The sequence below is a fragment of the Callithrix jacchus genome, chromosome 1 (assembly GCF_049354715.1).
Source record: "Callithrix jacchus isolate 240 chromosome 1, calJac240_pri, whole genome shotgun sequence".
NCBI classification, from domain to species: domain Eukaryota; kingdom Metazoa; phylum Chordata; class Mammalia; order Primates; family Cebidae; genus Callithrix; species Callithrix jacchus.
In genome coordinates, this window is record NC_133502.1 from 134,401,752 (window position 1) to 134,421,274 (window position 19,523).

The 19,523-nt window shown below is 41.9% G+C and overlaps 1 protein-coding gene across 4 annotated transcripts in view; it reads left to right on the plus strand.

Moving 5' to 3' along the window:
- TEK (TEK receptor tyrosine kinase) overlaps positions 1-19,127 on the plus strand; it is a 120,615-nt gene extending 101,488 nt beyond the window's left edge. For all 4 annotated transcript variants that reach the window (XM_035307320.3, XM_035307326.3, XM_035307344.3 and 1 more), the window contains 8 exons: positions 725-835; positions 4,156-4,346; positions 4,962-5,075; positions 6,440-6,510; positions 7,514-7,554; positions 15,272-15,368; positions 17,179-17,278; positions 18,107-19,127. In XM_035307320.3, the coding sequence (XP_035163211.1) occupies positions 725-835; positions 4,156-4,346; positions 4,962-5,075; positions 6,440-6,510; positions 7,514-7,554; positions 15,272-15,368; positions 17,179-17,278; positions 18,107-18,181 (800 nt within the window). In that variant the 3' untranslated portion in view covers positions 18,182-19,127. The remainder of the gene's footprint in view (positions 1-724; positions 836-4,155; positions 4,347-4,961; positions 5,076-6,439; positions 6,511-7,513; positions 7,555-15,271; positions 15,369-17,178; positions 17,279-18,106) is intronic.
- Positions 19,128-19,523: the final 396 nt, after the last annotated feature.

Genomic DNA, 19,523 nt, shown 5'->3' on the forward strand with positions numbered 1-19,523 from the left:
TCAGTTTATGTACCAACCAATAGCCTTCTCTTCAGTCTGGTCCCTGGTGATTTCTCCCTCTGGTCAGAGTGCTAGTGGAGAGACAAGGCAAAAGGAATAGAAGCAGATGCAACTCAGTTTCCTGATTCCCATGCAACTTCCATAAGACACCATTTGGATTTGATTTGTTTAGCTCAATTAACCAGATTAAGACTGATTTGTAAAACATAAGTTACAATCAATGAACAAAGATGCATGCATTATTGGTGATGTTTCATGGAAACTTTGGTTCTATTGCTTAGTTGTCTCTGGATGGTAGATTTAGCTGGAAGAGCTAACGTCTAAAAGATGGTACAGCTCCACCTCTACCAAGTCATTTACCTGAGGATCTAGGAGCTTAAACAAGAAAACTTTAGAGTACTGGTTGGTTCTCATCCAGAGGTGGTTTTGCCTCTGGGGGCATTTGGCAATATCTGGGTACATTTTTGGTTGCCTATCAGCACATAGTGGGTAGAGGGCAAGATGGCTGCAAAACATCCTACCATGCACAGGACAGTACCCCTTAAAAAGAATGATCATCCCAGTATCAATAGTGCCAAGGCTGCTGAGAAACTCTACTCGAGAAGTCTGTATACAGTTGATGGTGACTGAGGGTACCTGAAGGTTCTGGTGGGGGGCAGGACAGGACACCTGATTCTGAAAAGGTGTGACAAGGATGAACCACAACTTTTCACTTTCTTCCCAGAATATGCCTCTAAAGATGATCACAGGGACTTTGCAGGAGAGCTGGAAGTCCTTTGTAAACTTGGACACCATCCAAACATCATCAATCTCTTAGGAGCATGTGAACATCGAGGTGAGATGCTCTTTTCCTGCCTTTCCTGCCGAATTTTTTTTTTTATAAAACAGATATATTTCATACTGATATAAGGAAAGATAATGATCTTAAGAATGTTGCTTATTTTTTAAAAGTTGCATATTCTATCTGAATGTCTCTCTAGTCCCATTTATAGATTGTGCTGAGGTTTGCCATCGTTTTGGAGGTAGGTACCGAGGCTGGACTATTTAGCCTCTGAGGCGGTTCAGACATTACTGAACAAAGGTATTCATGGCTCCTCCCTGCCCCATCCTTGGTCATCCAGACATTTTCTCAACTACCACCACTACTAAAGTATAGTAGGGCAGCCCCCAACATCAGTTTCTTCTTAATTCCCTATCTTTACATTTTTCCTGGAAACCCAAGGACGAGTATTCTGAATGTTAAAAGGCATGAATGCCAGCAATCTACTGAAATATGAAAACTGAGGATGCTTAGATTTTTAAAATAATTATAATAAGCTCTCATGCGATGGTGCTTTGTTTTTATGTAGAGTGCTTTCATGTACAATTACCATGGAGCTTTACGTCTATCCTATGTTGCACATGCCTTTAAAGTTAAATTTATGTTATTAATTCAAATGTTTATTGAGCATTTTCTATTGTAATGTGTGAAATTAGTGGTGAGGGTGTAGGTAACGACAAAAGTCTTCTATGAGTTTACCTCTGCAAAGCTGCATGGCCTTGTCCTTCTGAATTTGTGCTTAAACTTCATTTCTCATGGAAAACTTTGCTCCCACGAAAAGCTCCATGCAGTAATTATTTTACAGACTTGACAGCCTCTTGTTGACTTTGCAGGACAAATAGCAACAATAGAAGAGACTACTTCCCTTTCCTCAATTTATTAAACTAAAAATACTGGTGCTTCCAACAATATATCATTCTATGAACCAATGAGGGTGTAATTCTGAAAGCCAGATCATGTCCCTTAGGTTAAATAATGAAGTAATGACATTTATTTTTTGAGCTACTTCCTAAAAACAATAATCAGCATGGGACAGGAGTATAAATGAAAGTTAAACACCCCCCCACACACACACCCTGCTGTCCTTGCTGATGGCACTCCCACAAACATGGTGAGTGTTCTTAAAACCTGCCTGACTTTCTGTTCAAACCCCACAAAGACACAGTACAAAAGGGCAAAGATTCTCTGGATACCCAGGGCAAGTGGTGTTATGACAGGAAGCCAAGTGGCGGTGGTGGATAGAATAAACCAGTTTTCTGGAAAAAGCCTAAAACCACAAAGAAGACTCTGCTGGGGCTTTAGTGTGCTGACCCCGCTGCAGATCTAAGAGAATGCTGGCCGTGAGGGACCCAGGCACTTCGCACTCAGAGGAGATAAGAAGAGAAATGGCCAAGTGATCCAGCTGTAAGCCTCATCTTTTGTTTTATTCTGAGGACAGTAAAATCTTGAGGTGATGTTTACCTCATTTGGTTGCAATTGGTCTTTTGGGAGAGAATAAACTACAAATATTAATGCAGCTTTCTTAGTGGAGGAGGAGAATGTGACAACAAAAATATATCCCTTAAAATTTTGCTCTGTCATCACACTAGCACAGTTAGTTGGCTCTTAAAATTTTAAGATAAATTATTTGTACATATTTACGAATATATGTTATATAAATATTTATTAGTAAATTAATAAATACATTTTAAAATTATTTTAGAATAATTCAGTAAAGATGTGAGAAAGCACATTTATTCCATAATTTAGGTCTAACTTTCCTTATAGTGCAACTGGATACCATACCAGATTTCTTTTTTTGCTAGAGTTTTCAATTTCTTAGAATATATTTCAGGCTTTTTTCTTTCTTGTTTTGAGCCAGGGTTCCACTCTGTTGCCCAGTCTGGAGTGCAGTGGCACAGTCTGGGCTCACCGCAACCTCCCTTTCCCTAAGCTCAAGCAGTCCTCCCACTTCAGCCTCCTAAGTACTCCCAAGTACCTGGGACTACAGGGATGTACCACCATGCTTGGCTAATTTTCGTTTATTTTTATTTTGGTAGAGATTAGGTCTCACTATACTGCCCAGACTGGTCTCAAACTCCTGGGCTCAACCAATCCTTCTGCCTTGGCTTCCCAGAGTGCTGGGATTACACGTGTGAGCCACTGTGCTGGGCCTCAACTTCTAATTCATTCAACATAGAAAAAACATGATTTACCCAAAAAATTCTTCTTTAAAAAACAGTGAAATCATTTTACATTTTAATAGGCATAAATGTCAATGTTTTTAGCAAAGCAAACTCCCTTTTAAAAAAATTTTTTGGCCAGGTGCAGTGGCTCACGCCTGTAAGCCCAGCACTTTGGGAGGCAGAGGTGGGCAGATCACCTGAGGTCCGAAGTTTGAGACCAGCCTGGCCAACGTGGTAAAATCCTGTCTCTACTAAAAATACAAAAATTAGCTGGGCATGGTGGCAGGAGCCTATAATCCCAACTACTCAGGAGGCTGAGGCAGGAGAACTGCTTGAACCCAGGAGGTGGAGGTTGCAGTGAGCTGAGATCACACCATTGCATTCTTGGGTGACAAAAGCGAAACTCTATCTTAAAAAAAAAAACAACTTTGTAAGGGAATAATTTATTTTTTAAAAACTCCAAGAAAGCAAAAGAAACAAAACTAGGCAAATAACTTTTTATTTAAAACAAAAAGGAAAAACGACTTAGAACAAAAAAGTGGCAATGGACCATAAGTTTTTCTAGGAACTATTGTTTTTTCCTAAAAGCTTGAGTTTTGTGGTTTCTTAAAGCAAAATGCAATCTTTGAAACTAACCTCTGCTGGCCAGAAACCCAATCAGCAATATGATGGCTTTGTATGGGTTTTGAGGAGGAGTAGAAGGCAGGAGAGAATGTTATCTGTTGTGGCTTCTTCCACATGGATATTCAATTGCTTAATAATAACAGCCTCAGGAATAGCTAGAGACAGACTAGAATAACATGCCTGGCCCATATTAGCTCCTTGATCAAAATGGGATGCAAATGAAAAGGTGATGTGAAGAAAGCTCTGAGATCTGGAGGAGAGTGTTGTGACTCACTCTACTGTTCCTACTGAGTGGGTAAAAGCATTTCAGGAAGCCCTCTGTGTGAGTGCACGTTTGGTCAGAATGGAGAGGGGGCGGGAATGAGCAAAACCACGCATTCCTGCCCAGCCCCTTTGAGTCTTGCAGGAGGATGTCACCTGTCTTCCTCATGTCCCTCAGTACTTTTAGACAAAATAGAGTTTATAGGCAGTTCCCACAGCACATCTCTTAAATGTCACAGCTGGTTAGGGCCACTGATGAGTCGATGCTCTCTTCCTTCCCCACAGGTTACCTGTACCTGGCCATTGAGTACGCGCCACATGGAAACCTCCTGGACTTCCTGCGCAAGAGCCGTGTGCTGGAGACAGACCCAGCATTCGCCATTGCCAATAGCACTGCATCCACGCTGTCCTCCCAGCAGCTCCTCCACTTCGCTGCCGACGTGGCCCGGGGCATGGACTACTTGAGCCAAAAACAGGTTTGTCTGGAGAACCTTGCCTTGGATAGCTTTCCTCTGGAGTTCCCTCTACAGTCAGTTTCAGTATGTTTGTAGGGTCTGTCAACCTCTCTTCTTTAACTCCTTAAAACCTCCCTCATTTTGGCAGAGGTTGCAATGAGATGAGATTGCACCACTGCACTCCAGTCTGGGTGACAGAGCAAGACTCCGTCTCCAAAAAAACAAACAAAAATCTCCCTCATTTTAATCTTTGTTAACTGTCCATCTATTTAAATAAAAATCGATATTGAAAATCTAGCAATTCTCATAATATGTATTTGGTGAGGTACTTTAAGGTCTCATAGCCTGGTTTGCCTCTAAATCGTGTACAATAACAGAGACATACTACATTACAGCTGGAGGATTTAACAACTTGTGTTTTTTATTTGTTCCTTTTCTGAAATTCTTCTGCGAAGATGCGGTGTGTCATTTGGCAGAATCCATTACCAGGGAATTTTGGAGGGGAGCTTTAAAGGAACTGGATTGTGACTTTTAAAAATCCTTTTTTACACTATTGTTTTCTTCCTTCTTCCCCAAAGTTTTCAGCTCTTGGGCTTTCATTATGCTGAATATACGTAATGTTTTCAAAAATTTCAGTTTATCCACAGGGATCTGGCTGCCAGGAACATTTTAGTTGGTGAAAACTATATAGCAAAAATAGCAGATTTTGGACTGTCCCGAGGTCAAGAAGTGTATGTGAAAAAGACAATGGTAAGTTCAGACGCGGACACTGATTGCATCCTCTCGGAGGTTCTCCCCACTCTCCTGATGTCGCTTCTGAGACTGTCAGTGCTCTGTGGTGACTGAAGCATGTGACTGTGTGTCCCAGTAGATATTGTGTGCCCTGGGAAGCATCGTTTCTAAATGACTGCAGGGTCTGCATTACTAATGAAGAAGGCACTGTCACATGTGGCCAAGTGATTGAACATTGAAGCCTAGTGGTTTGGGGTCTTGGTTCTATCCATTTCAGACCCCCAGGCATGCCACTCAGAAACCTCTGAGGAGCTTACACAATCCCCTTTCATTCGCAGGAGACATAGTAAGGAAAAAAATTAACATATTTTCAAAACATCAAATACACTAAATGGTTTCTAAATCACCAGGAAGCTCAATAGAGAAATTAATAACTTCTAGAAGCTCATTCAGATTTCTCTCTTCACTGAAACTTCAGTCGTCACTATTCAAGCCCAAACAAAATCCACTCTTCCAAGCAGTAATATTTTAAGTACAAGATTGCAGGAGAACCTAACCATACAGTGTTAGAGGAAGAGAGATACTCATTCTCCTTTTGGTGCCCAGTCTAGGATGATACAGTCCTAGAAGTACCACATCCCTGCATGTTAGAGCTGTGTGGATGAAACGTCACCACCCTCTGTTTTCCTGGGGTGGGCAGAATGCAGGGCTTTAGGGATGACAAGCCCTGCAGCCTTTCATTGTGTCTGGCAGATCTACTCTGGGATGGCTCTCCCTTTTTAGGACTGAGGAACATTACTTGGGCCCAGCTTTCCTGGGATGGCTCCAGTTGTCATGAGATACAGACATTCTTTCTGTTTTTGTGGGCACACCAGAGTGTCTCTTAGCAAGGCTCAGGTTCCTGTATTTATTCTCAATTCCAGGCCTCCTTTTTTTTTCACCATACTTATTTTAGTTACTGAGAGGATAAAATAAAAACAATACCCAAGAGTATTTTGAAAAGGAAATCACCCATAATTCACCACCTTGGCATAGATGTTTTTTTCATTGCCTTCCACAGCACGTATCCTTTCACATAGCTCAACACAGTGAACATAATCATTCTGGATCTTTCCATTCTCTTTTCTGTTGAGAGTATGGAGAGGGGTCCCTTGAGTCTTTGAAAATTGCTGAACCCCTGAAGATAAGTAGGACTTACACTTTTTGCATGTTTTGAAATTTGAAAACACATATGTAGCTGGGGCGTACACAAAGCAGTGACTTCTGAGTCTGCCTTGCCTATGAGGTTTCCCGTGGGTTTTGTGGAGCCGCAGCTCAGGCAGGCTGAGAGCCTCATAAAGACTCTGTCCCACTTAAGTGACATCTCACTTTGTTCTCTCCAGGGAAGGCTCCCGGTGCGCTGGATGGCGATTGAGTCACTGAATTACAGTGTGTACACAACCAACAGTGACGTGTGAGTAAGCTTCTTATTGCCAAGGGATTGTTTTTCCCTCTCAGAAAAATACAAATTTGACAGGGGTTTTAAAAGGAAGCTGGAATGTCCTGTACCTTTCAGGAACAAAGGTAACTGAATGCCCCAGAAATAAATTAACAGAATAAATAAAGCTGCAGAGTAGACAGTTTCCAGAGTGCAGAATCACTGGTGTCAGGTTTTGGGTTTCCTTCTGCATACTGAAGTTGTGTATTCTGCATGTGCTTCAAGTTGCGAATTCTCGGACTCAACAGGAAGAAAGGACATACTGGCCTTCCTGTGGCTCCTCTCCCAGACCTAGATCAGAGGAAGCAGCCCAGAATAGCTGGTGGGGACAAAAGTAAGGTCAGACAGTGGGGATCGTCTCTGCTTGCAGCCTGCAGTGATGCATCAGAAGGTGGCGGTGGAAGGACTGGCTTGAGATTTAGGTCTTCTTGACTTGCATCCCATTTCCAGAAGGAAAAACCAAGGCCCCAAGAGTAGTGGTGATTTGTCCAAGGGGTTTTGCTAATGCCTGGGGATGAGGACGGGGCAGACAACTGCTGCGTTCTCACTGTGTGCCAGGTGTTTTATGTTTCTTTGAATAACTCTGAGGCGGGGATTACTGTCCCCACTTTTGGAAGAATACACTAAGAGGTCCAGCAACTTTTTCCAGGTCACAGAAGTATTGGGTGGCAGAGACGTGATTTAACTCAGGTCTGTCAGGATCCAAAACAAATTTCTTTTGTTCTGGACTGTACCACCTTTTAGCCTCTAGTTAAAGTGATCTGGGGGCTCTGGCAAAGTGAACACTGTTTCTCGGTTGTAACCCTTCCATTGAGCAAGGAGGAGAGAAACCCACACTGTGTGCAAGGCCCTATCCTAGGATGTAGACATTTAACATTTCCTTTTCTCAGAAAAGGTGGGTCTCCCTCGCTCTTGGGGCAGGAAAATGAGTGGTGACTCTGTTTGCTGATTGTTGGTTTTACACTTGTCCCTCCTGCAGATGGTCCTACGGTGTGTTACTATGGGAGATTGTTAGCTTAGGTGAGTATCTCTGTTTATCTACCAGGTGAGACTCTAGGCAAAGGGAGTGGACGCTTCTAGCACACCCTTGCTGCATAATTCACCATTTGTATTGGTTCTACCAGCTAGCTGTGACCTAAAAATAGAAACATAGTGTATTTATTCCCACATTTTTCTTTTTAAAAGCCCCATACCTAACGTCATATATAACACTAATGACCTGAAGGCCATGAACTTCACTATACATTGATTGGCACTGCATGTACAAAATGCCAAATTAACTTCTAAAACTTTTAGATTATGCAGCTATTACAAGACACATTTTTGAAGACCATTTATTTTTTATTGCATTTTAGGTTTTGGGGTACATGTGCAGAACATGCAAGATAGTTGTATAGGTACACACATGGCAGTGTGTTCTGCTGCCTTCCTCCCCTTCACCCACATTTGGCATTTCTCCCCAGGCTATCCCTCCCCAGCTCCCCCCCTCCACTGTCCCTCCCCTATTCTCCCCAATAGACCCCAGTGTGTAGTACTCCCCTCCATGTGTCCATCTGTTCTCATTTTTCAACACCCACCTATGAGTGAGAATATGCGGTATTTCATTTTCTGCTCTTGTGTCAGTTTGCTGAGAATGATGTTCTCCAGATTCATCCATGTCCCTACAAAGGACACGAACTCATCATTTTTGATTGCTGCATAATATTCCATGGTGTATATGTGGCACACTTTCCCAGTCCAGGTCCAGTCTATCATCGATGGGCATTTGGGTTGGTTCCAGGTCTTTGCTATTGTAAACAGTGCTGCAATGAACGTTCGTGTGCATGTGTTCTTATAGTAGAACGATTTATAGTCCTTTGGATATATACCCAGTAATGGGATTGCTGGGTCAAATGGAATTTCTATTTCTAAGGCCTTGAGGAATCGCCACACTGTCTTCCACAATGGTTGAACTAATTTACACTCCCACTAGCAGTGTAAAAGTGTTCCTATTTCTCCACATCCTCTCCAGCATCTGTTGTCCCCCGATTTTTTAATGATCGCCATTCTAACTGGCGTGAGATGGTATCTCAATGTGGTTTTGATTTGCATCTCTCTAATGACCAGTGATGATGAGCATTTTTTCATATGTTTGTTGCCCTCATGTGTGTCTTCTTCTGTAAAGCGTCTGTTCATATCCTTTGCCCATTTTTGAATGGGCTTGTTTTTTTCCTGTAAATCTGTTTGAGTTCTTTGTAAATTCTGGATATCAGCCCTTTGTCAGATGGGTAAACTGCAAATATTTTTTCCCATTCTGTTGGTTGCCGATTCACTCTAGTGACTGTTTCTTTTGCCGTGCAGAAGCTATGGAGTTTCATTAGGTCCCATTTGTCTATTTTGGCTTTTGTTGCCAATGCTTTTGGTGTTTGGTCATGAATTCCTTGCCTAATCCTATGTCCTGAATGGTTTTGCCTAGATTTTCTTCTAGGGTTTTTATGGTGCCAGGTCTTATGTTTAAGCCTTTAATCCATCGGGAGTTAATTTTAGTGTAAGGTGTTAGGAAGGGGTCCAGTTTCTGCTTTCTGCACATGGCTAGCCAGTTTTCCCAACACTGTTTATTAAACAGGGAATCCTTTCCCCATTGCTTGTTTTTATCAGGTTTATCCAAGATTGTATGGTTGTAGATATGTTGTGTTGCCTCTGATGCCTCTGTTCTGTTCCATTGGTCTATATCTCTGTTTGGTGCCAGTACCATGCTGTTTTGATTACTGTAGCCTTGTAGTATAGTTTGAAGTCCGGTAGTGTGATGCCTCCCGCTGTGTTCTTTTTGCTTAGAATTGACTTGGCTATGCGGGCTCTCTTTTGGTTCCATATGAAATTCATGGTGGTTTTTTCCAGTTCTGTAAAGAAGGTCATTGGTAGCTTGATGGGGATAGCGTTGATTCTGTAAATTACTTTGGGCAGTATAGTCATTTTCATGATATTGATTCTTCCTAACCATGAACATGGAATGTTTCTCCATCTGTTTGTGTCCTCTCTTATTTCATTGAGCAGTGGTTTGTAGTTTTCCTTGAAGAGGTCCCTTACGTTCCTTATAAGTTGTATTCCTAGGTATTTTATTCTTTTTGTAGCAATTGTAAATGGCAGTTTGTCCTTGATTTGGCTCTCTTTAAGTCTATTATTGGTGTATAGTAATGCTTGTGATTTTTGCACATTGATTTTATATCCTGAGACTTTGCTGAAGTTGCTTATCAGTTTCAGGAGTTTTTGGGCTGAGGCAATGGGGTCTTCTAGGTATACTATCATGTTATCTGCAAATAGAGACAATTTGGCTTCCACCTTTCCTATTTGAATACCCTTTATTTCTTTTTCTTGCCTGATTGCTCTGGCTAGAACTTCCAGTACTATATTGAATAGGAGTGGTGAAAGAGGGCATCCTTGTCTAGTGCCAGATTTCAAAGGGAATGCTTCCAGTTTTTGCCCATTCAGTATGATATTGGCTGTTGGTTTGTCATAAATAGCTTTTATTACTTTGAGATACGTTCCATCGATACCGAGTTTATTGAGGGTTTTTAGCATAAAGGGCTGTTGAATTTTGTCAAATGCCTTCTCTGTGTCAATTGAGATAATCATGTGGTTTTTGTTTTTGGTTCTGTTTATGTGGTGAATTACGTTGATAGACTTGCATATGTTAAACCAGCCTTGCATCCCCGGGATGAATCCTACTTGATCATGTTGGATAAGTTTTTTGATGTGCTGTTGCAATTGGTTTGTCAGTATTTTATTGAATATTTTTTCATCTATGTTCATCATGGATATTGGTCTGAAGTTTTCTTTTCTCGTTGGGTCTCTGCCGGGTTTTGGTATCAGGATGATGTTGGTCTCATGAAATGATTTGGGAAGGATTCCCTCTTTTTGGATTCTTTGGAATAGTTTCAGAAGGAATGGTACCAGCTCCTCTTTGTGTGTCTGGTAGACTTCGGCTGTGAACCCATCTGGACCTGGGCTTTTATTGAGTGGTAGGCTCTTAATTGCTGCCTCGACTTCAGACCTTGTTATTGGTTATTCATAGTTTCGGCTTCCTCCTGGTTTAGGCGTGGGAGGACACAGGAGTCCAGGAATTTATCCATTTCTTCCAGGTTTACTAGTTTATGTGTATAGAGTTGTTTGTAATATTCTCTGATGATGGTTTGAATTTCTGTGGAATCTGGTGATTTCCCCTTTATCATTTATTATTGCATCTATTTGGTTGTTCTCTCTTTTCTTTTTTATCAGTCTGGCTAGTGGTCTGACTATTTTGTTGATCTTTTCAAAAAACCAGCTCTTGGATTTATTGACTTTATGAAGGGTTTTTCGTGTCTCTATCTCCTTCAGTTCTGCTCTGATCTTAGTTATTTCTTGTCTTCTGCTAGGTTTTGAGTTTTTTTGATCGTGCTCCTCTAGTTGTTTCAATTTTGACGATAGGGTGTCAATTTTGGATCTCTCCACTCTTCTCATATGGGCACTTGTTGCTATATATTTTCCTCTAGAGACTGCTTTAAATGTGTCCCAGAGATTCTGGCATGTTGTGTCTTCATTCTCGTTGGTTTCAAAGAACTTCTTTATTTCTGCCTTCATTTCATTGTTTATCCAATCAACATTCAAGAGCCAGTTGTTCAGTTTCCATGAAGCTGTGTGGTTCTGAGTTAGTTTCTGAATTCTGAGTTCTAACTTGATTGCACTATGGTCTGAGAGACTGTTATGATTTCAGTTGTTTTGCATTTGCTGAGGAGTGCTTTACTTCCGATTATGTGGTCAATTTTAGAGTAGGTGTGATGTGGTGCTGAGAAGAATGTATATTCTGTGGATTTGGGGTGGAGAGTTCCGTAAATGTCTATCAGGTTTGCTTGTTCCAGGTCTGAGTTCAAGCCCTGGATATCGTTGTTAATTTTCTGTCTGGTTAATCTGCCTAATATTGACAGTGGAGAGTTAAAGTCTCCCACTATTATTGTGTAGGAGTCTAAGTCTTTTTTAAGTCGTTAAGAACTTGCCTTATATATCTGGGTGCTCCTGTATTGGGTCCATATATGTTTAGGATCGTTAGCTCTTCTTGTTGTATTGATCCTTTTACCATTATGTGATGACTTTCTTTGTCTCTTTTGATCTTTGTTGCTTTAAAGTCTATTTTATCAGAGATGAGAATTGCAACTCCTGCTTTTTTTTGCTCTCCATTTGCTTGGTAAATCTTCCTCCATCCCTTTATTTTGAGCCTTTGTGTATCCTTGCCTGTGAGATGGGTTTCCTGGATACATCACACTGATGGGTTTTGGATTTTTACCCAATTTGCCAGTCTGTGTCTTTTGATTGGTGCATTTAGCCCATTTACATTTAGGGTTAATATTGTTATATGTGAATTTGATACTGCCATTTTGATGCTACCTGGCTGTTTTGCCCGTTAGTTGTTGTAGATTCTTCATTATGTTGATGCTCTTTAGCATTTAGTGTGATTTTGGAATGGCTGGTACTGGTTGTTCCTTTCTATGTGTAGCACCTCTTTCAGGAGCTCTTGTAAAGCAGGCCTGGTGGTGACAAAATCTCTGAGTACTCGCTTGTTTGCAAAGGATTTTATTTTTCCTTCACTTATGAAGCTTAGTTTGGCTGGATATGAAATTCTGGGTTGCAAGTTCTTTTCTTTAAGGATGTTGAATATTGGCCCCCACTCTCTTCTGGCTTGTAGTGTTTCTGCCGAGAGATCTGCTGTGAGTCTGATGGGCTTCCCTTTGTGGGTGACCTGACCTTTCTCTCTGGCTGCCCTTAGTATTTTCTCCTTCATTTCAACCCTGGTGAATCTGACGATTATGTGCCTTGGGGTTGCTCTTCTTGCGGAATATCTTTGAGGTGTTCTCTGTATTTCCTGGACTTGACTATTGGCCTGCCTTGTTAGCTTGGGGAAATTTTCCTGAATAATATCCTGAAGAGTATTTTCTAGCTTGGATTCATTCTCTACGTCACATTCTGGTATACCTATCAAACGTAGGTTAGGTCTCTTCACATAGTCCCACATTTCTTGGAGACTTTGTTCATTCCTTTGTGTGCTTTTTCTCTAATCTTGGTTTCTCGTTTTATTTCATTGAGTTGATCTTTGACTTCTGATATTCTTTCTTCTGCTTGGTCAATTCGGCTGTTGAAACTTGTGCATGCTTCGTGAAGTTCTCGTATTGTGTTTTTCAGCTCCTTCAATTCATTCATATTCCTCTCTAAGTTATCCATTCTTGTTATCATTTCCTCAAATCTTTTTTCAAGGTTCTTAGTTTCTTTGCATTGATTTAGAACATGTTCTTTTAGCTCACAGAAGTTTCTCATTACCCACCTTCTGAAGTCTGATTCTGTCATTTCATCACACTCATTCTCCGTCGAGTTTTGTTCCCTTGCTAGTGAGGAGTTTTGGTCCTTTTTAGGAGGCGAGGTGTTTTGGTTTCGGGTGTTTTCCTCTTTTTTGCGCTGGTTTCTTCCCATCTTTGCGGGTTTATCCACCTGTAGTCTGAAGAGTTGCTGACTTTTTGATTGGGTCTCTGGGCGCCCAGATTGTTGATGATGAAGTATTTCTGTTACTTAGTTTTCCTTCTAACATTCTAGCCCCTCCGCTGTAGGACTGCTGAGGTCCACTCTAGGCCCTGCTTGTCTGAGGTACACCTGTAGCAGCTGCGGAACAGTGAGGGGTGCTACCAGTTTCTTCCTCTGCTATCTTTGTCCCAGAATGGTGCCTGCCAAATGTCAGTCTGATTAGTCCTTTTTGAGGTGACTCTTTGGATATACAGGGGTCAGGGAGCTGCTTGAGTAGGTGGTCTGTACTTTATAGGAGCTCAAGTGCTGAGCTATGAGCTCTGTTGATCATTCAGGGCAGTTAGGCCAGTACGTTTAAGTCTGCTGCAACAGAACTCATAAACCCCCTTTTTTTCCTCAGATGCTCTGTCTCGGGGAGTTAAGGCTTTGTTTGTGAGTATCCGTTGCACCTTTCTGCCCAGCTAGGAGGCAGTCTAGTCACTATTTGTCTGTCGAGGCTCTGCCTTGCCGCCGTGGGCTCCGCCTTGTTGGCAGAGTCTCTGTTATGGCGGGTTGCCTTGGCAACGGCAGGCTGCATCAGCAATGGGAGTGTACCTCGATAGGGGCGGTATGCTTCAGTAATGGTGGATGCCCCTCCCCCACCGAGCTGCACCTTCCCAAGCTGCACCGTCCTGGGTTCAGCTGTGCCCGCAGTGAAACTCTCAACCCCCAGCGTTTTGAATTGCCGTTTTGTTTGTCCCTCTGGGGGTGGGACCCGCCAAGCCTGTTCACCTGGCTCCCTGCCTCAGAGCCCTCTTTTTTTTTTTTTAAGTAGAACAGTTGACTCTCTCCCAGGTGTTTCAGTCGGCTGCTGATACGGCACCGGGATCTGTGTGATTTCCCATGCAGCGACACACCGTGCCTGCTCAAACGTCTCTTCCCGGGAATCTCCTGGTCTGGCTCGCTATCCAAATCCCGTTTAATCAGATGGATATGCTAATCTGCCCTCTCACATCTCAGATTGCCGGTTTAACAGGGCAACCAGACCAGTGCATTCTGTGCGGAGTGCTGCTGCGCTGTGGCGCCGGCCAAAGCGGCCACGCGAGCCTTAACAGCTGTGCTGGTGCCCCATGTCTCTCCTACACCTGGGAATTTCCCCGTTCTGTGGGCAACAAAGATCCGTCTGGAAATGCGGATTGAACTCACCCTCTACATCTTCGCTGAGAGCTGCAATCCTGATTTGCTCCTACCATGCCATCTTGGCAGTCCCCCGCAAAGGCCATGTAATAGCATGTGAAAATATATATGCCAGAAAATATATAACAATTTCATGTATACTCTGATCCTGGTCTTTTCATTATTGCATATTTTTTAAAAATGGAAGGCACTACACAGAAAGGTAATAAAAGTAATTTTATTCTTCATGCTTTTTAATGTGGCACATATATACCATGGAATACTATGCAGCCATAAAAAAGAATGAGCTCATGTCCTTGCAGGGACATGGATGAAGCTGGAAACCATCATCCTCAGCAAACTAACACAGAAACAGGAAACCAAACATACATGTTCTCACTCAGGAGTGAGAGTTGAATAATGAGAACGCATGGACACAGGGAGGGGAACATTACATACCGGGTCCTGTCAGGGGGTGGAGGGTAAGGGGAGGAAGAGCATTAGGAGAAATACCTAATGCGTGTGAGGGTTAAAACCTAGATGATGGGTTGATGGGTGCAGCAAACCACCATGGCACATGTATACCTATGTAAGAAACCTGCATGTTCTGCACCTGTATCCTAGAACTTAAAACTTAAAAAAAAAAAAAAAAAAAAAAATTTCTACAATAAATGTGTTGCTTCTATAATTAAAACTGGACAATAACTGTAATTGATAAAATAGGAAATATCAAACTGTGGACTTCCAATCAGAAAAAAGGTTAATCTTACTGGTAAAATAGATGTGGTCTGTGTGGGGAGACTTAGGGAAGAGAACCAGCACTGAACTGAGGAAGCCTAGGGTGGTTCCTTCCCCTGAAGCAATGATCACGCTCTGGTGTAGTCTGTAGTTTAAGTCCAGCTTTGATGCGTGGTGGGTTTGCCGAAGGAGGCATGCAGGATGCTCACCCTCCCTTCATTTACCATGTCTTCCTCCTTGCCTCTTAGCTTTAGAACGCCAGGACGGAAAGCATTACTTTTAATGCCAGAGAGGACTTAGAGTGGCACTGTTTGTCTTCCAGGAGGCACACCCTACTGCGGGATGACTTGTGCAGAACTCTACGAGAAGCTGCCCCAGGGCTACAGACTGGAGAAGCCCCTGAACTGTGATGACGAGGTGTAAGTCAGGCCTCACCCTGGGGCTGTCTTATCTTCCCCTTGTGTTTCTGGGGCCAGCTGGCTCTAACAAAGTCAACTGGTATACACCTATACACAGATCCCAAGTGGGTGAATAAAAGGGGGGCATCCCCAATACTAAGACTGTTTGGTAATACACAAGGAGTATTAGTTTTACAGGCATAGCAAGTTAGGAGGCATTTAATGACTCTTAGGAAGGTTGAAATGAGGAAGGGCAACAAATGCAGAAAAGTTCTGAAATAAATTCGTGGAATTTTTCATGAATAAGTCAACATACGCCACTAACCTTGGTGATAAAGATTTCAAAGCTGTTCATTAAGAAAGGTACATTTTCTTACTTAGAACCTTGCTTCTGCTAAGATTACTTTTCAAAAGGAAGAATTTTCCAAGGGACAGAATAATGAACTGTAGTGATAGCACCATTCCCAGAACTAGCCGTGGTAGAAGCTAACTGGCATGTTTGAAGACTGCGAGGCTTCAGGTTGAACAAATAATTCAGTGTCTAAATGGGCTACTCTAAGAGTGAGAGAGGGTGTTAATAATCTCTGGTGCAAAAAGCATGCATACCATCCTGGGAAAACCTGGACAGAGCTGGACCATCACTAGTCACAGTCCCTAAAACCACCTTTTGAGACTTACTTCATAAGGCGTGAGAAGATGTTTTAGTCTTTAAGAAATGTGTTAAAGTATAAGCTCTTCTGGGATCTGTGATACCCTACACCAATAGTTGATAGCCTTCTTGCACGTAAGGTTCCCCTGAGGCATTTGTTCAATATGTGGACTCTTGAGCCCCACAATCAGTCATTGATTCTGTAAGTCTAGGGCAGGTTCCAGAAATCTGCATTTTAATATCATGAGTAGTTCTGAGCACAAGTGAGAAAGTGCTTGTCTTAGACCAGTGTTTCCCAAACTATGTTCATGTGTTGTGCAAGATATAAATACATGCCACAAAGGGAAAGGAGTTCTGTGGTCAATTAAGTTGGGAAACTTTGTGTTAAATCTGTTGTGTCTTAGTCATTTTCTGGCTGCTGTAACCAAATACCATAAACTTGGTGGCTTATAACCAACAGAGATGTATCTCTACATTTCTGAAGGCTAGGACGTCTAAGATCAAAGCGCTGGCAGATTTGGTGGCCATGGCCCATTTCCTGGTTCATAGATGGCCATCCTTTTGCTATGTCCTCATGTGGCACAAGGGGCAAAAGAGCCTTTGGAAGACTGTTCTGTGAGGGTGAAAGTCCTCTTCATGAAGGCTTTACCCTCATGACCTAATCACCTCCCAAAGGTCCCACCTTCAAACACCATCACATGGTTACAACACATGATTTTTGGGTGGCATGAACATTCAGTCCATAGCACCTAGTTAAACAGACTTTGTTTTAAATGACAGCACCTCTAAAAGTCCTGCTTCTTAATGGGGGGATACAATAGGTGGCATTTTACAAGTTTGGGCATGGACCCTTTAAGAGACACTAACAGTTTGGAAGATGCTGCATTCCAAGGAAAATCCTGCTCTAGACACATGCCCAGTTCTTTCTAGATGATTGGAATAGCTGAGACCAAGATCCTGCAGAAACGGTACCCAGGGTAGGAACTAAATCTATGGGAGATGAAATGGGACTTGCTTAGGAGGTGGGAGGCCTAGTAACAACTTAGGTGCTGTACTTTTGTCTTCTGTTGGTTAAGCTTTATGACGTGCATTGGGTGACTTCAGTCTCTTCTCTTTTTTCCCACTAGGCCCAGGACTGAAGCATAGTTATAGAGTTAACCCTTTAATTCTTTGCTTTCAAAGGTATGATCTAATGAGACAGTGCTGGCGGGAGAAGCCTTACGAGAGGCCATCATTTGCCCAGATATTGGTGTCCTTAAACAGAATGTTAGAGGAACGAAAGGTGAGTATGAAAGTCAGGCAGGAGATCTGTAATTGGAATTCCCGACGTGCACAATGTGGTTCATAAATATAACTGAAGCAGTTGAACATTTTTTTCTTGGCATGTCCTTATGTATTATAGAAAAAAGGATACCCCTCACCCCACAACTCTGAAGAAGTTACAATTTTGAGGGGAAGATTTCCATATAAGATATAGTCGCATACACACTAGAATAACATACAGCTTTAGAGCTAGAAGGAATTTTAGTCATCTAGCCTGACCCTTTAATTTTATAGATGAAGAAACAGACTCAGAGGTGGGTAACTTGACCAAGGACACACAGCAAGTAGACAACAGAGCCCAGTCTGCAGGTTACTATGAGGAGGGTCAGGAATTCAATAAAAATTTCTAGAAGTTAGTTGGCTATACCAATCTGGGAATCAAAAGAAGAGTAAAAATAGTTTAAAGAAACAGTCATCAAAACCCAAGTGGTAATTCAACTAGAGATGCAGAAGAGATCACACAGGGAGATGTGAAGATGAGACGCAGACAGAGGAAGGAACGCTAGAGATGCTGAACACATCAGGAGGTACCAATAGGATGCCATGAGAAAGGCAAGCTCAGAAACTGAGGCTGGAGTTATGAAATCTTACTTGCATAAGGCAAAGGGATGCATTTTAGGGAGAAAGTCCTCAAATATAACAGAGGGACTGAGGACAGCAACATGCTGCCCAAGTACTTAGTATCTGAGTTGAAACAAACTAAGAAAACGAAGGTATTGCTGTAACTGCCACCGGCAGAGGTGGAATCGAGGCAGCCTGTGTCTCTGAACCGTTCTCATTCTTCCAGACCTACGTGAATACCACGCTTTATGAGAAGTTTACTTATGCAGGAATTGACTGCTCTGCTGAAGAAGCGGCCTAGGACAGAACATCTGTATACCCTCTGTTTCTGATTCACTGGCCTGGGAGACCCTTGACAGCTGCTGGGAAAGCATGCTTCTGTCAAGAGATGTGACATAGACGTGTACATATGTGCTGTACACCTGGGACCTTCACCACTATAGATCCCACGCATGGATCTCTGTAGTATGTGCTGACTCTAATAGGACTGTATATACTGTCTTGAGGAAGAATGTGCTGAAATCAGAATGCCTGTTTGCGGTTTCATATGCAATAATATATATTTTTTTAAATGTGGACTTCATAGGAAGGTGTGATTACAATTACTGTAATGCATAACTCATTATTGTCCTAGATATTTTGATATTTACCTTTATAATGAATGCTAGTAAGTGTTTTGCTGTGTCAAAGTAAAATATTGTTAATAAACCTAACAATGACCCTGATAGCACAGGTTAAGTGAGAGAAATATATGAATTCTAACAAGACATAGGTTAATATTTAAGAGACTGAACAATCTAAGTGATATAAATCAGATTCCTCTCTCTCTCTCAGTCACTCTCACCTGTAGCAGCCGGTCTCATTTCATTTAGTCATGTGACAATTCCGTCTTCTGTTTCCACAGCCTGCAAGTCAGTCCAGAATGCTAATATCTAAAAACAGACTTAAAGCTTGTTCCTTACAAGCCTAAGAATCTTTAGAGAAGAATACATACATTTATGATAAAATAATGGAATTTTCTTTTCTCTGGTAATAGTGACTTGTATATTTTAAGAAATAATAAAAACAGAAATCCTGGGTGAGATTTGGGAGACATGTTACATTTATATATGGAATTAATATCCCTACATGTATTGCCCATTGTAAAAAGTTTTAGTTTTGATGAGTTGCGAGTTTACCTTGTATACTGTAGGCACACTTTGCACTGATATCATGAGTGAATAAATGTCTTGCCTACTCACATCTCATCCAGGAGTGTGTCTCACAGCTGTTGCCACATGTCTTTATCATACTTGAAAGAAAAATGCTTTAGATGATCCATCCCTAGCACATAGAGTAGTTGGCGAGTATACTTCACCAGACACAGAGTCTGAAGCTCAGCAGATTGAAGGTCTCCTCGAAGCGTTCTACTGTAAAGCTCATCTTCTTGCAACAGGCAGTACACCTCTGGAAGTGCTCCAGTGGGAACCAAGGGCTCACAGCTGGAATTCCTTTTAACTGTGTTACAATGTTAATTAAAGTCCTCACTTAATGTCATTGATAGGTTCGTGGAAACTGCAGTACTACATAATGAAACCAATTTTACCACAGGGTAACTGATAGAAACAGAAGTTTCTATAGCATGCAGTACACCATTTCACTTA